The sequence below is a fragment of the Lycium ferocissimum genome, chromosome 10, assembly GCF_029784015.1.
Source record: "Lycium ferocissimum isolate CSIRO_LF1 chromosome 10, AGI_CSIRO_Lferr_CH_V1, whole genome shotgun sequence".
Lineage (NCBI taxonomy): Eukaryota > Viridiplantae > Streptophyta > Magnoliopsida > Solanales > Solanaceae > Lycium > Lycium ferocissimum.
In genome coordinates, this window is record NC_081351.1 from 52,575,902 (window position 1) to 52,590,474 (window position 14,573).

General features: G+C 42.2%; 1 protein-coding gene across 1 annotated transcript; it reads right to left on the reverse strand.

The window, feature by feature from the left end:
• Positions 1-8,048: 8,048 nt before the first annotated feature.
• LOC132035007 (G-type lectin S-receptor-like serine/threonine-protein kinase RLK1) lies at positions 8,049-13,150 on the reverse strand. Its single transcript, XM_059425331.1, has 4 exons — positions 12,973-13,150; positions 9,947-10,127; positions 9,631-9,890; positions 8,049-8,920 (listed from the first exon to the last, which is right to left on the reverse strand). Exons 1-4 carry the CDS (start codon positions 13,148-13,150, stop codon positions 8,049-8,051), a joined length of 1,491 nt encoding a protein of 496 aa, XP_059281314.1.
• Positions 13,151-14,573: the final 1,423 nt, after the last annotated feature.

A 14,573-nucleotide genomic window follows, 5' to 3' on the forward strand; every position in this document is an offset into this window, starting at 1 on the left:
GACTGAAAACATGCTTGTAACTTGCTACATAAAATCATAAAATTCCTCATATAACATAACGCGAACACACGAGGAAGAATTCACGATTCATGGCGGATTAAGCCAGTGGTTCCTAATAACCGTAACTCAAGATTAGGAATACAATAACGAATATAGATACAAAGTTCATGTGTATAAATACATAAATACGGGCTACCAATATGTTGGTTTTAATGCCCTAGGTTTGAACTTCATGGATATCAAGAAACTGGGAGTAATGGGAAGAACGAGATTCCCACATGTGGATGGAAGTTCTACATACCTTAATTGCTTCAACACTTGAATTGTAGACCCGAGTTTCTAAGTATTCCCCTCAATCGATTCTTGAATCTTGGAACGAGTTTAGTTAGGTTTACCAAAAATGTCATGGGAGGAGATACCAAAAGTAAGAAATCCCTAGGAGATGTTTAATCAACACTCGTATGTGCTCCACAAGGAATACCAATGATTTAACTCGCCGAATAAACACGAGTCCTGCACCCTAGAAACCTATTTATAGGGTGTCCAAAAACGAGGAAAACTTTCCGACAATAAATACTTTCCGTGCACCATGTGCGATTCGCACATGTAGCCGCATGTGCAACATGCGAGTCGCATGTTGCACCGTAACCTCCGTGTGTGCCGTATACCCTCACGTCATTCTTCGGGTACCTGTCACCGTACGCGACGACATACGCGATTTCCGCATGTGTAACATGCGAATCGCACATGGTGTCGCATGTGGTGCACAGATTACATCTTTCTTGGCACCTCTCTCCGAGATGCGACACCACCGCGACTCGCGCAGCACAGCGCGATTCGCAGTGTGATGCCTTAGTCTAGGCTCATGCTTTTGGTTTCTTTTTTCAGATCATGCTCAAGGTCCGAGTTAATGGTACGGGTGTTACAATATCTCCCTCCCTTAGGATCATTCGTCCTCGAATGATGGGTCATGGTCATGGACATGGTCAAGCATGGCTTGAATACACGGATGTGAAGAAACATAACATGAAATACGAGACACGACATGTACGTGATTATATGAAAACGTGAATACCGAGGAACGAGACATGAAACATAAAGTCGGGTACATGACATGAGCGTGAAACATGAGACACGATATGACATGGGCTATGGAAAGTTACCTTGGAAGTGTTATCCGTTGTGATCAAACAAGAATGGGTACTTGGATTTCATACCCTCTCGCCTCCCATGTAGCCTTCTCAACCTTCTCGACTCCTCCACAAGACTTTCACCGAGGCTACTTTTCGTTCTCAACTTGCGAATCCGACGATCACACGGGTTACATACGGAATCTCCTCGTAAGTCAAACCATCCTTAACCGATAGTGGTATCAACAGAACAACTAACGACGGTCCTCTACACACTTCCTTAACATGGACACACGGAATACGGACGTACGGCAATCAAATCTTTGTGGCAACTCCATTCATAAGCCATTGCTGACCAACCCTTCGCAATTTCGTAGGTCCAATATATCCAACCGAGTTTGCCTTTCGCCAAATCTCATAACACCCTTCATGGGTGAGACTTTTTAGGAACACCCAATCATCAACCGAAAATTCTAAGTCCCTTCGCCTCACATCCGTGTAAGACTTTCTGGCGACTCGAGCCGTTTTCAAACGCTCCGAATTAACTGACCTTCTCCATAGCCTCGATAAACCAAATCTGGTCCTAGCAACTCGCTTCACCAACTTCGAACCAACCAATTGGTGATCTACACCTTCGCCCATACAGAGCTTCAACCCGTGCCATCCCAATACTAGTACGATAGCGTTATTATACGAAAACTCCGAGAGTGCGGTGTGATCATCCCAATTACCTTTGAAATTCAAGACGCATGCCCCAAGATGTCCTCCAGAGTCCGAATAGTGACGCTCTCGCCGCCCATCCGTTTGCGGATGAAAAGCCGTGCTAAGGTTCACCTCGTACCCAATCCTTTCCGAAAGGATTTCCGTAAATTCCGCCGTAAACCGAGCACCACGATCCGAAATGATGGACACCGGTGTCCCATGCAACTGACAATCTCCTTAACATACAACAAGTAGCCACCCTTTCTCCGCCGAATCCGCGGTCTTGACCGGCAAAAAGTGTGCCGACTTAGTGCTCGTCAACGCATCACCCAACAGAGTCGTGTCTCCTAGGCCGAACGAGGTAAACTCGACACGAAGTCCATATTGATCATTTCCATTTCCTGCACTCTAATATCGATATTCCGAGCCAAGCCACCAGCTCGGTGTTCGCCTTTCTTGGCCGACAATTCGGACACTTAGCTGCACAAACCGTTTACATTCTTCTTCATATCATTCCACCAATAAATCTCCTTAAGATCACGATACATCTTAGTGGTAACTCCGGTGAACGGGAATAATTCGGGAACTGCGAGCTTCACATGATTCTCTCCTCGAGCCCATCTACATCCGGAACACACACCCACCTCGCACTGTGGTACCATCATCTCCCTTGTTCAAAAGCCGTCTCTTCGCGTTTGTGACCCCTTCTTTCACCAAGCAGCTAGCAGGGATCATTAAACGTTTCTCCTCGACTTCAACAACCAAAGAGGAAAACAGCTCTATTCTCGAACAACCACACCACCATCCTGAGTCCAAAGTCGAACTCCAAGATTGGCGAAACGATGAACTTCCTTTGTCATAACTCTCTTATCTACGTCCACGCGGGCTATACTTCCCATGGAACGCCGACCAAGAGCACTTGCCTACAACATTTGCTTTCCCCCTGCATGGAAGTTAATATCCACATCGTAGTCCTTAAGCAATTCGAGCCATCTCCTTTGCCCAAGATTCAGCCCCTTTGCTTGAAGATATACCGGCAGCTTATGATCCGTGAAAATATCAACATGCACTCCATACAAATAATGACGCCATATCTTAAGTGCAAAAACAACAAACTGTACCTCGCCAACCTAGGTCACGAATGGATAATTCTTTTCGTGAACCTCGAGTCGACGAGGACGCATAAGCTACAACCTTACCATGTTGCATTAAAACACATCCGAGACCAACTCCCGAAGATCACAATAAACCACGAACCCTTCGGGTTCCCTCCGGTAGAGTCAAATCGGCGCGTGCTAATCTTCGTTTTCAATTCCTCGAAATCGCGCTCACAGCATCCGACCACCGAAATTTAACTTCCTTCTTCATCAACTTGGTCAACGGTACGAAATAGATGAAAACCCTCACGAAACGCCGGTACAGGCCTGCGACCCAAGAAATCATGTGGATATCCGAAACCGAGCGTGGGCTCAGGCCAATTCTTAACGGCCTCAATCTTTCCGAGAGTCAACTCAACACCTCACCGTAAATCACATGACCTAGAAGGCTATCGACTTCGAGCCAAAATTCACACTTAGAATTTTTTTGCATACAACTTGCGGTCCTTGAGAATCAAGGACTATACGAAGGTGTTCTCGCGTGCCTTCCTCACTACGGAGTAAAATCGAGGATATCATCTATGAAGACAATGACAAAGAGGTCGAGGTATGGCTTGAAAGACTTATTCACGAGGTCCATAAACGCCGGCCGGGGCATTGGTCAAACCGAAGGACATGACACTGACCCGAAATGACCATATCTCGGTTCTAAAAGCCGTCTTTAGGAATATCTCGCTCCTTAACCTTAAGCTTCGATGGTGCACCGACCTGGAGATCTATCTGAGTAACATCGGGCACCGTTCCGATCAAATAAGTCATCTATTCGTGGAAATAGTGGTATTTATTCTTTGATTGTGACTTTACTGAAATGGGGCGATAGTCATGCACATACGCAAAGAACCATCTTTCTTGCGCACAAAGAGACTCGGGCACCACGGAGAGACACCGGGTCCGATAAAACCCTTGTCTAAGATCTTGAACAGCCTTAAGCTCGTAATTCAAATGAGCCATCCTATAAGTGGAATAGACATATAGGTTTCGTACTGTGTGAGTAGTGTCAATTGCGAAATCAATTTCCTCCCTATCGAGGATTCCTGAAAGATCTCGGAAAGACTGAAACTCATTAACAACAAGAGATCGATCAAAGAGTCAGTCCGGGAAGCTCGAATCCCTAACCCGAACGAGATGATAGATATAACCCTTAGGACACCATTTTTCTTGCTCGAGGTAAGAGATAAACCTACCTAGGCTTACCGAATTACCCTTCCACTCTAAGACCGGCTCATTAGGAAACTGAAATTTACAGCCTTAGTTCTACAATCAATCGACGTACAACATGAATATAACCACCTACGCCATGATTACATCAAAATCTATCATTTCCAACTCACATAAGTCGCCAGAATAACATGACGACAGACTTCTAATCGGACAACCCTTATAGACACGTTTCTGCCATGACGGGCTCACCAACCGGAGTTGACACTTCAAACGGTTCTTTAGCTTTTCGTGTTCAATACCAAATTTTCTAGCAAACATAAGCGTTTACATAGACAGTGGATCCAGTGTCCATGAGAGCATAGACATCGAAACCGAAAATTCCGTGAGCATACCCGTGACAACATCAATACGAGCATCGTATCCCGACGCCTGGGCCAAAAGCATACAAACGGTTTGGGCCACCGCCAGCTTTTCCGGATCTAACCGGTGCACGTCCCGCCCGAGTTTGATTATTACGAGGAACCGACGAATTTATCGACCGGGGTCCGGATTACCGCGCTCGTCCGTCTCGATCGCGGGCAATCTCGCTGAATATGGCCCGCCGACACACCCATAGCAAATATTTGATCCCAAGCGGCACTTGCAGATGCCTCCTCCCACACTTAGCACAAATCGGATTGGTGAAGTTACCTCCGAGTCACACACCGGCTCGACCGAGAGCCCGACGGCCTGAAATTCTCGCCGCCGGTTATCTCTCCGAACTTGGAAAACCGGAGCACTTGCCGGGACGGAGCGGTCCCGCCGACCTCGTTGTTAAAGAATTTCCTCGTTCCCGCCGAACCGTCCTAGACTTGACCCTCTTGTTGAACTCTTGTCTTTCTCTTTCGCAAGGCTTCCTCCTCCTTTAGCCTCGTCTCGTTGCCCCGTACGAAAGAACCATCTGAGATGGTCATTCCCCCATTCTCGTGCGCAATGTTGGCCCCATCATACAAAACGAGAATCAAGTCCTCCAACAAACCTTCTCACTTCGCCCCCTCTGTACCTATCCATGACAGTTTCTCGGCCGACCGACAAACTCCAAATAGTAGTCCCGAACCGATCTCGCCATTCCGTTCGGGTTTTCGTGAATCGCTCAACCTTAGCTTCGACCTCTACCGGCATGCGGGGTCCGGTGAATGCACTTGCAAACTCATCCTATGTAAAGACGAAAGCGCATCCTCACTCCTGGATAATTCCCAAGATTCGTACCGGTGTGCTTAGCAATGCTCTCACCGATGAGCTCCGCGGTCGTCTTCCCGGCTCGTGGATCGCCATAATTTCGGGAAAATCTTCCGGAATCCATGGGGGGGCCCCCAGGGCTTTTTTTCTTTTTTGTCCCCGGAAGATCGGGGGATTCATTTCCCCAGGGAAAACCTTGGGCCCCAGAAGACTTCCCCCATTATGCCCTAAACTCGACCCCCATTCCCCGACGTCGGGGCCCCTCGCACCAAAAGGGGGACGTTTAAAAGATTTCCCAACATCTCCATCCGTATCGCAGGAAAAGGAACCGAGGGAGCGGCCCGGGGGGCCCCCTTTGGAAACCCCAACCCCCCCTTCGCGAGTTGTTTTGCGCTAGCCCCCCCGGCCCGGGGGTCGGTTCCTTTTTTTGTACGTTCTTTTGTAAGGGGATTTTTCGAAAAAACGTACACGCACGAATTAGAAGGATATCCCAAAAGTAATGCTCTAACCCGCACGACCCCCAAAATGAAAAAGGGTGGGGAAAAATCCCCCGGGTGTCTTTTGGGGCAACCCAAAGGGATGGGGCCCTCCCCACATAAAAATTGACCCCACCGGGGGAAATCGTTCTAGACTCCCCCAAAAACTCTTTAACCAGCTCGGAACCCGCTTTGTCACGCCCCCAAAACCCCGGGGGTCGGGCCAAAAAACCCCGGGGCCGCCGCAGGCCACCCAATAACCCTTTCCCCAAAAATGGGCATCAAACAACATATCTAGCGACGCAATTTAAAAAATCATGAAAATATAATTTGCGGGAAAAAAGTCTTGAAACCATCTCCCTTAAAAAGGGAAAAAAAGAAGAATAAAAAACCGTAATCGGGGGAATGCACCACCGACTCGGGGAAAACCAACTTGCCCATGAAACCTCAAAAAACGTTCCCCCAAAATTTTTACCGGCCTCCCGGGCTACCATAATCGTATACTAAAATAAAAATCCAGTTTAACCCCGGGGGGGAGGGGGGTCACCAATGTCGAAATCGAGGGATCCCACGGGGCGATGGTTCCCCCAAAGCCCCCCCTTCCCCACCGTAAAGGGTGCCCCGGGGCAAAGGGGACGTTAGTACATGGTGAATAGTACTAGTACGTAAAACCCGCCGAGATGAAGAAAGCATGGCATACATAGGTATAGAACATGAACGGAAACCGAATGTAACTTCGAATATGAGTACGAAACGTGAGTAAAGTCTCAAAACAAGAATTCAAAATTTAAAATATACGAATATAAAACTTCTTGTAACGTGGGGAATGCTAGTAGTGTAACCGACAAATACGATTCCGGTACTTGCGCCTACCAGAGAACACTCACACCTTGCTGTGGGATATGAGATTTAAGTAATAAATAGCATGTAAGGATCCAAAACCGCATAACGAAGGTGTCAAGCTACTGGCGACAACCTCATCCTACGGTGGCAACGTAGTTTCAAAGTTATCCGAGCCTTCTCGTTAACTAAGCAATCCCAAAAACATGAACATGATATAGTTGGCTAAGCCCATGAATTTCGTGAAATAACTTGTAAACAATCTTGTAATCATGATTTCACGAAATGACTTGTAATATGGTTTCTACGAGATAACTTGTCATAATCTTGCAAACATGTTCTTGATTCGTGAGTAGAAACAATAGTTCATAAATATATATATATAATTTGACTTGAAAACATGCTTGTAACTTGCTACATAAAATCATAAAATTTCATATAACATATCACAATTAACACATGAAAAGAATTCATGATTCATGGATTAAGCTAGGGTTCCTAATAACCGAATGCGAAGATTAGGAATACAATAAACGAATATAGATACAAAGTTCATGTGTATAACACATAAATACGGGCTACCAATATGTTGGTTTTAATGCCCTAGGTTTGAACTTCATGGATATCAAGAAACGGAGCACAGGGGAAGAACGAGAGATTCTGCATGCGGGATGGAAGTTCTACACTAATTCAATCGCTCTCAACACTGAATTGGAGACCCGAGTTTCTCGAAGTACCCCCCAATTCGATTCTGAATCTTGAACGAGTTTAGTTAGGGTTTACCAAAAATGTTGAAGGAGGAGATACCAAAAGTAAGAAATCCCTAGGAGATGTTTAATCAACACTCGTACGTGCTCCACAAGGAATACCAATGATTTAACCGTCGAATACCGAGTCCCGTACCCTAGAAAACCTATTTAGGGTGTCCAAAAACGAGGAAAACTTCTTCCGACACAAAACCCCCGTGCACCATGTGCGATTCGCACATGGTACGCATGCGCAACACGCGAGTCGCATGCTGCACCGTAATCCGTCGCAGTGCCGTATACCTTCACGTCATTATTCTTTGGTACCTCTCTCGTCACTGTGATGCGATGATTATATGCGACTCGCATGTGTAACATGCGACCGCACATGTGTCGCATGTGGTGCACAGATTACATCTTCCTTGGCACCTCTCTGCCGCGTACCAGCACCACTCCGCGATCGCTTGTAGCACACGCGATTCGCAGTGATGCCTTAGTCTAGGCTCATGTTTTCTTTTGGTTTCTTTTGGTCTAGGATCATGCTCAAGGTCCGAGTTAATGGTACGGGGTGTTACAGAAGAATCCCCAACAGAATACACCAACGAAAAGAACATTTACCTACACAGAGCTTCCTAAGAGTGTGGATGCCATAATTGGCCAATTTCGCCAACTTTTGCTTTGACGAGATCCTGGATTTGGAAGACCAGGGCTTAGAGGAGGAACACCATCTTTCCTTATTTTCATAAAAGCTTTTAAATTCAGACTGGTGTCTATTCTTCCATTCCGCAAGGGCAGGTTCTTTTTCCAGCAGCTATTGCTTGTATAAGTGGCAACAGCACAAAAACAATCATGCAAACAAGCACTTTGGCAGTCTTGTTCAGTTGAAGGGCTAATTTTCTGAAAGTCTGATTTAGGCCAACCAGTATCACGAATCGTGATAATACTGTAAGAATCTTCAGGTGGACCCTTCCCAACTTCATCACAACTTATAGAAAAATCTGGTTTGCAGTGGCCATAAGCATCGTTCGGATCAACTAGTGAATATTCTTGTGGACAGTTACAAATTGGTCTTTGATTTGTACCAAGATTGCATACATTGTTGTAACCACAAGCCCCGGGTCCTCTCTCTCCACCAATTTCGATGCATATATTGTTCGGTTGAGACCACAGAATATTCCAGCCACTGCTATTAGAAATCCGTGAATGATAATAATGACTAAGAACTCCATCAAAGTTAAGAGTCACGCGATGGTAATTTTGCGAAGCTGAAGGAATGGATAGGGGAGTAAGAATTTGCCTTTGATTGTTTCGCTTCAATACGTACATCATGCCATTCTCTTCAAAAACCAACTTATCCCCAGAATTTGTTGCATTTGTTGTGTCAAAAGTTCCACTGTTATAGTACTCATTATCATAATCTGAATTGGAAGGCACACTTTGTGTAACAAGCACCAAATTCCCATTATCAAGCATGCGAAGATAAAACCTTCCTGTCGAGACATAACATATGTTAATCATTAAAATCGTATTCTCTTGAACAGTTAGCTGAGAGTGCGTGTTGAGACATACAACAACAACTACGCCTCAATGCCAAACAAGTTTGATTTGGCTGTAGAATCCTCACTCCATGTTTCTCCATATAATTTCATCTAGTAGCGTACAAATCTCAAATAGGGGCTAAAAACCTCCTAGACAGCATAGGATCTAAAGTAAGTGTACTAACATGACTAAAACTTATTCCGAACTCCAACTTGTAAGCAGCAAAGCTTTTGCTAGTTACAAGCCCGAATAAAGGACAAGGGTCGGGGTAGGCCACCAACCAACGTAAAACTAACTAATTATTGATGAATCCTCATGTCTGATATTATCGAGATTTGCTTTTCGATTCTTGCGAACTTTTTAACATAGTAAGTTGCTTAGTTTTAGGATGAATCTACTTTTTTGAATTTTAAATTTCTATTATTCTGTTTTAGTTTTTTGAGATATTTTAGTTTTGTTGAAATTTTGTTATGCCGATTTTCTGCAGATTTTGTTTTCAGGTTGGCTATTTAAAGCCCTCCTCTGCGTAATAAGAAACATTTTTAATCAATACTTTCAACCTTCTTACTGCACTATCTTTTCAGAAAACAACATATATATCGTGTTGAGACATAATATAATTAAACAATTAAATAAGTTGTTCACACAATTCAACGCGTACCCTGAGTGAAATTAGCTTCTGACTTTTGAGAAACAAGGAAGCTTCCTCTTTCCAATGTTTGAGTTGGCAACAAAGTGTCAGTTGGATTTCTAAAACTTTCCCACAATGGATTAGTAGAATCACTTCCCATGATAACAAAATTTCCAGTATCATTCATGAGTCCATAGTCAATATTACCAACAATCAAATCAGTTCTCCAAAGGGTAGTTCCCTGAGGATCACTAAGTATAAGACCACTTTGAATCTTGATCCTTGTGGCACTGGACTACTTATATTTGCATGCCAGAGTATAGTTTTTTCTTGTATTTTTGCATACCATATACAAAGCAAGAACTGATCTTTATTATCTTGAAGTTTTTGGAACCCAAATGCAAAATCACCAGATGGTGAAAGCCATGGGGTTGTTCCATCGGTTGCAGTAATAGAACTACTAGTAGCTACCCTACCATTATTTTGAGATAAATTGTGTAATGGAAGAAGAAAAAGGAGAAATATTGCTAGTAGAAGATAAGAAAAAGAATTAGCCATTGCAAAAGGAAATATGATTTGTTGAACAAATCAAGAACATCATTATACAGAAGAAAATTAATGGGATTTTGTTTTGTTCATTTGGAGCTTGTGTTTTGGATCAACTGTGAGACTTCAGAATCAACTTCTACATTTGTCTGTTAGATATGACTAATAATATCATAATGGGAAAAATAATTTTAAAATCAAGAGTTCGAGAAAGATGAAGCGGCAATTATAAAAAATAATACTAAAGCGTAAGACTTAGGAATTCATATGAGAAAATTCTAGAAAATATTATGATAACAGCTATGCGTTCATCAACACAATGTATGAAGGGAGGTGGTCTCTACCAGTGATTTTACCGTGAAAAATTCCTTGCTCAAGGGATTAAAAATCACGACCTACCACGTAGGATTTAACTCCACTACACGAGCAACTTCAGATTACAACTCTTACAACCTAGGAATTAACTCACATAGTCCCTCAACCCTTACAATACACCCTATTGTAAGCAACTCTTGACTACCTCTAGCCAAGCGAACTAATATACCTAGACTAACTCTAGCCTAGTGTACCACTCAAAGGCACCCTTTGAGAATTCAATACCATGACTAACTCTAGCCACCCACACACTAATACACTTGGACTCAACCTAGCCTAGTGTACCAATTAAAAGCTTGAGGAGATAAACTTCCACAAGCAACTTTTGAGACTTTGAGATACCTACAAACAAAGCTTCCTTTAGAGAAGAGTAGATTTACAATTTAAAGAACAAAATAACAAAGACTCAACAACGTAAGGACTTAAAGCATCTTCGCCCGAGATCCGGCATTTCGTTTGTCGAGGCTTGCTTCGAGAGCACCCCAAGAGGTGGAGACTTGCACTTAGGATGTGAGCAATTTGATTGTGCAAGAATAATGTTTTTTAAGGTAAGCTGTGTATATGAGAGAAGAGGCAAGGCGAGAGGACAAGCCTCCCGAGGCCGTACTGCTTCGCTGGCCATTATATCACATACAACATCGTAGCCGCATACCGTAGAGGTTGACTATACAACGCCCAGGGGACCTGATCGAATAACTGGTCTCTCATGCTATCACAAAGTCTGAAATAACTAGACAACTATATCCCCCTGCTAGAGTATCTGATTCTTTATACATATTTGTCAAATCATCAAAACAATAAAAACATAGTAACCTTATCATACTATCACCTCGAAGATATGGACCTGTGACCTAAAATAATTTTTGAACCCCTTTTACTACTACACTCGAATCTTCGCTATGTCAAGAATATTCAATTTTTCATATATAACTCTTAATTTAAGGCAGCTTTTTAATTTTCCTCCGACGAAAAGATTCAATTTGAACCCCTTGTCACAACCTAGCCCTGCCCCCTGTTTGCATTGAAGGGTGGGGTTTATGAAAAACAATTTGTATAGACGTGTATACTCGAAAACTACAACAATTATGGTGATGCAAGAAAGGAAGTTAGGTTTTAAAATATTCTTCTTAATGTAAGTTTTGGCTTAAAGATTAATTAGACTGTTGACTAGGTCAATTCCACAGTCTAGAAAGATTGAAAAACTACGCAATCAACTTTGTGGTCCTAGCTCTAGTTAAGGCCACCCCTGAAAAAGCGTTGCCTAAAGTCGAAGTGGTCAAAGACTTAAAATGTTGTAGCGTCTGTTGACTTGATGGAACTTCAATGTATCTTTAATAAGTTTGAAGATTCAATACAAACTGCTACTTCTCTGTCTCTAACAGGAATAAATAAAATTTCAACTATATTGAAAGTGATCCTTTTCTTGTCTATTCCTAAAAAAAAAAAATTCAACAAAATGATAGGTCACGAAAAACGCGCATTTGTTTTAACTTTGAATAACATAATTGCTTGAAAAATAAGATTTTCTGGAAAATACCTCCACTTATTATCTTGATCTTTTCTGACTTAAATTTTTGGCATATTCATTACAAAAATTTATTTAATAGCAGTAATCATGTGGGGGTATTTCACTAAATTACCCTTTATCTTTTTCTCAAGCGAGTAGTTAAAGATAGTATGCTTTCTTGGAGTGCTAGTAAGGGCGGAATTGAACAAAAAATAATTAATACCTTCTTGGTTTTATAAAGTAACAATTTTTTTAGACCAACTTTTTAGCTAAAGTGACAGATAAAGAAAAATCCAGAGTGAGTAGCAAGAGAGAACATCAACTTGAATTTGCTTAACAATCAAGACAAGATTTCATTTAAAATTCTGAACCTACAAAAGCTGATATTGTTTTATCCCTTCCTTAATAGTGTTTCTATTTAACTATTTCCTAATCTATTAATACAAAGGCTAAAAATTCAGTATTCAAAACTAAACATTGCAGGCCTAGCAAAAGACCTTCACTTATTCGACGTGTTTGGTACGACAAAAGTCATTTTTCAGGAAAATATTTTTCACGAGGAAGTCACTTTCTGGTGTTCCGTTACCCAAAAAAAGTTTACCTAGGAAAACATTTTCCATCAGCGGGAACAAAATGACTTCCGTCATATCAAATACAGAGGCGGATCCACTACACCCTCGCCAAAAAAATTACAAAGCGCGATATATAAAAAGTAAATTTTCTTCAAGTTTATGTGCATATATATTAACTTTTGAACACCCTCGGCAAAAAATTATAGTGCATATTTAGCTTCTTCTTTTTTTCCGAACACCCTGAATGAAAATCCTGGATCCGCCACTGATCAAATAGTGTCGTGATCTTGATCATATTTTCGCTTACTTTACAAGCTCTCCCTTCATGGCAAGTGAGAGATCTCCAAGAGTACCTTTATTGTCAATAGTTACCCCCTGGCATTGCCCTCAGCTTTCGGCTTCCCACATAACCACTTTCTCCAATCTTGATTTTTCCATACTTCACTTTGCCTCCTTCACCTTCATATATGTGTCCAAAGAGCAAAGCTTCTTTCCCAACGGATCCATACTTGTCAACCCTCACCATTTCAGGATTCAAAACTGCCCCCATGCTGTCGATGCACACGCCTTCCTCCCAACAACTTCTGATCCCATAAGCTTCATCCAAATTCCGAATGAGAATGATCCATTTGTCATTTCCATGAAATAGTCTCCTACTAGCAGGGGCGGATCCATTAAGGGTCGTGGGAGTTCCACGCCACCTGCAAGCTTCGCCCGAAACCCTATGTATATATACAGAAACTATATACAAATATTTAAAGTGACACCCTCACTACAAATGACCCGCTGGTGCGCGCGTGGCGGCGGCTCGTTTTTCTTCTCAGTGTCTGTCGCTGATCGAATCTAGTGGCCGCACACCGCACTTCATTTTATTTTTACCTTGCCGGCAACAATAAGCAATCGCGCAATGTGCGTTGAGTACAAAACAATTCCCAATTTCCCATTAACTTTATATTCTCTCTTTTCTTATTTCTATAATTGTTGTTGACTTAATTTAATTTTTTTTTAATCTTCGACTTTTTTATTTTTAAAGTTGAAAACATAAGTTTCCCTCTCATCCTTCTCATCAAAAAAAAAAAAAAAAACCTCTCTCTTCTCACCTCATCAAAGAAACAAACCTCTCTTTTCAATTTCATCAAATAAACAAGCCCTCTTCATGAAGTACAGATTAGAGATTTGAGTTACCAACTCAATACTTTCTCATATTTCATATGCGAAGGGTAATCCCAAGTTCTCCAACTTGCAAGGAATTCGTGATTTGGCAAAAGCATTGGTTGAGGCAAATCTTGTGGATACTTATTCACTTGTTTATTTACTTGTGAATTAACTCGATCTTACCTCATATACTCGCAACCGGTGGAGAGAGCATCATCCATGAAGCGGATCCAAAATGAAGTGCGGAATAGCATTGGTGATCAATATTTGAATGATTGTTTAGTTTGCTACATAGGGAAGGATGTATTTACAAATGTGAAGAATGATGTCATCGATCATTTTCAAGATGAAACCTCGTCGTGACAATTGGTAAATGAATGATGGATATTTATGATATTAGTAATATTATTGGAAGTTTTATGTTTTTCTTCGTATATTGCTATAAATAAATGTTTCATCGGAAAAGACGAATAACCCAAATTAAAGCCCGAAAAGATGAATAATCCGACCCAAAGCCCAAATTGATTGAATGACGCATGGCACCTAGAAACTTCAAATCCTGGATCCGCCTCTGCCTACTAGTGTCCTTATTGCTTGCCAAATCGTGTCGCTGAAAATCCCTTTACTCCAAATTAGCTCACTTTCTCCATCTTTCTTGATTCCTACAAGAATCCATTTTGCCAAAGCACATAGAATTCCACCTAAAAGTCCTGTGACAACCCAAAACAAAGGCAGCAGCCAATGCTTCTCGACTTTTATGCTATCCGATGTCTAGAAAAGACATTTTAGTGGAGCAAAGATCACTAATCCCATGAGGA

Excerpts from the sequence above, each read along its gene's own strand:
- LOC132035007 (XM_059425331.1), bottom strand. The coding sequence starts at position 13,150 with ATGGGGGCAGTTTTGAATCCTGAAATGGTGAGGGTTGACAAGTATGGA. Across the intron at positions 9,891-9,946 it reads CAGTTCTTGCTTTGTATATG|TGCCACAAGGATCAAGATTC; the intron begins GTATGCAAAAAT and ends TAAGTAGTCCAG. Across the intron at positions 8,921-9,630 it reads AGAAGCTAATTTCACTCAGG|GAAGGTTTTATCTTCGCATG; the intron begins GTACGCGTTGAA and ends ATGTCTCGACAG.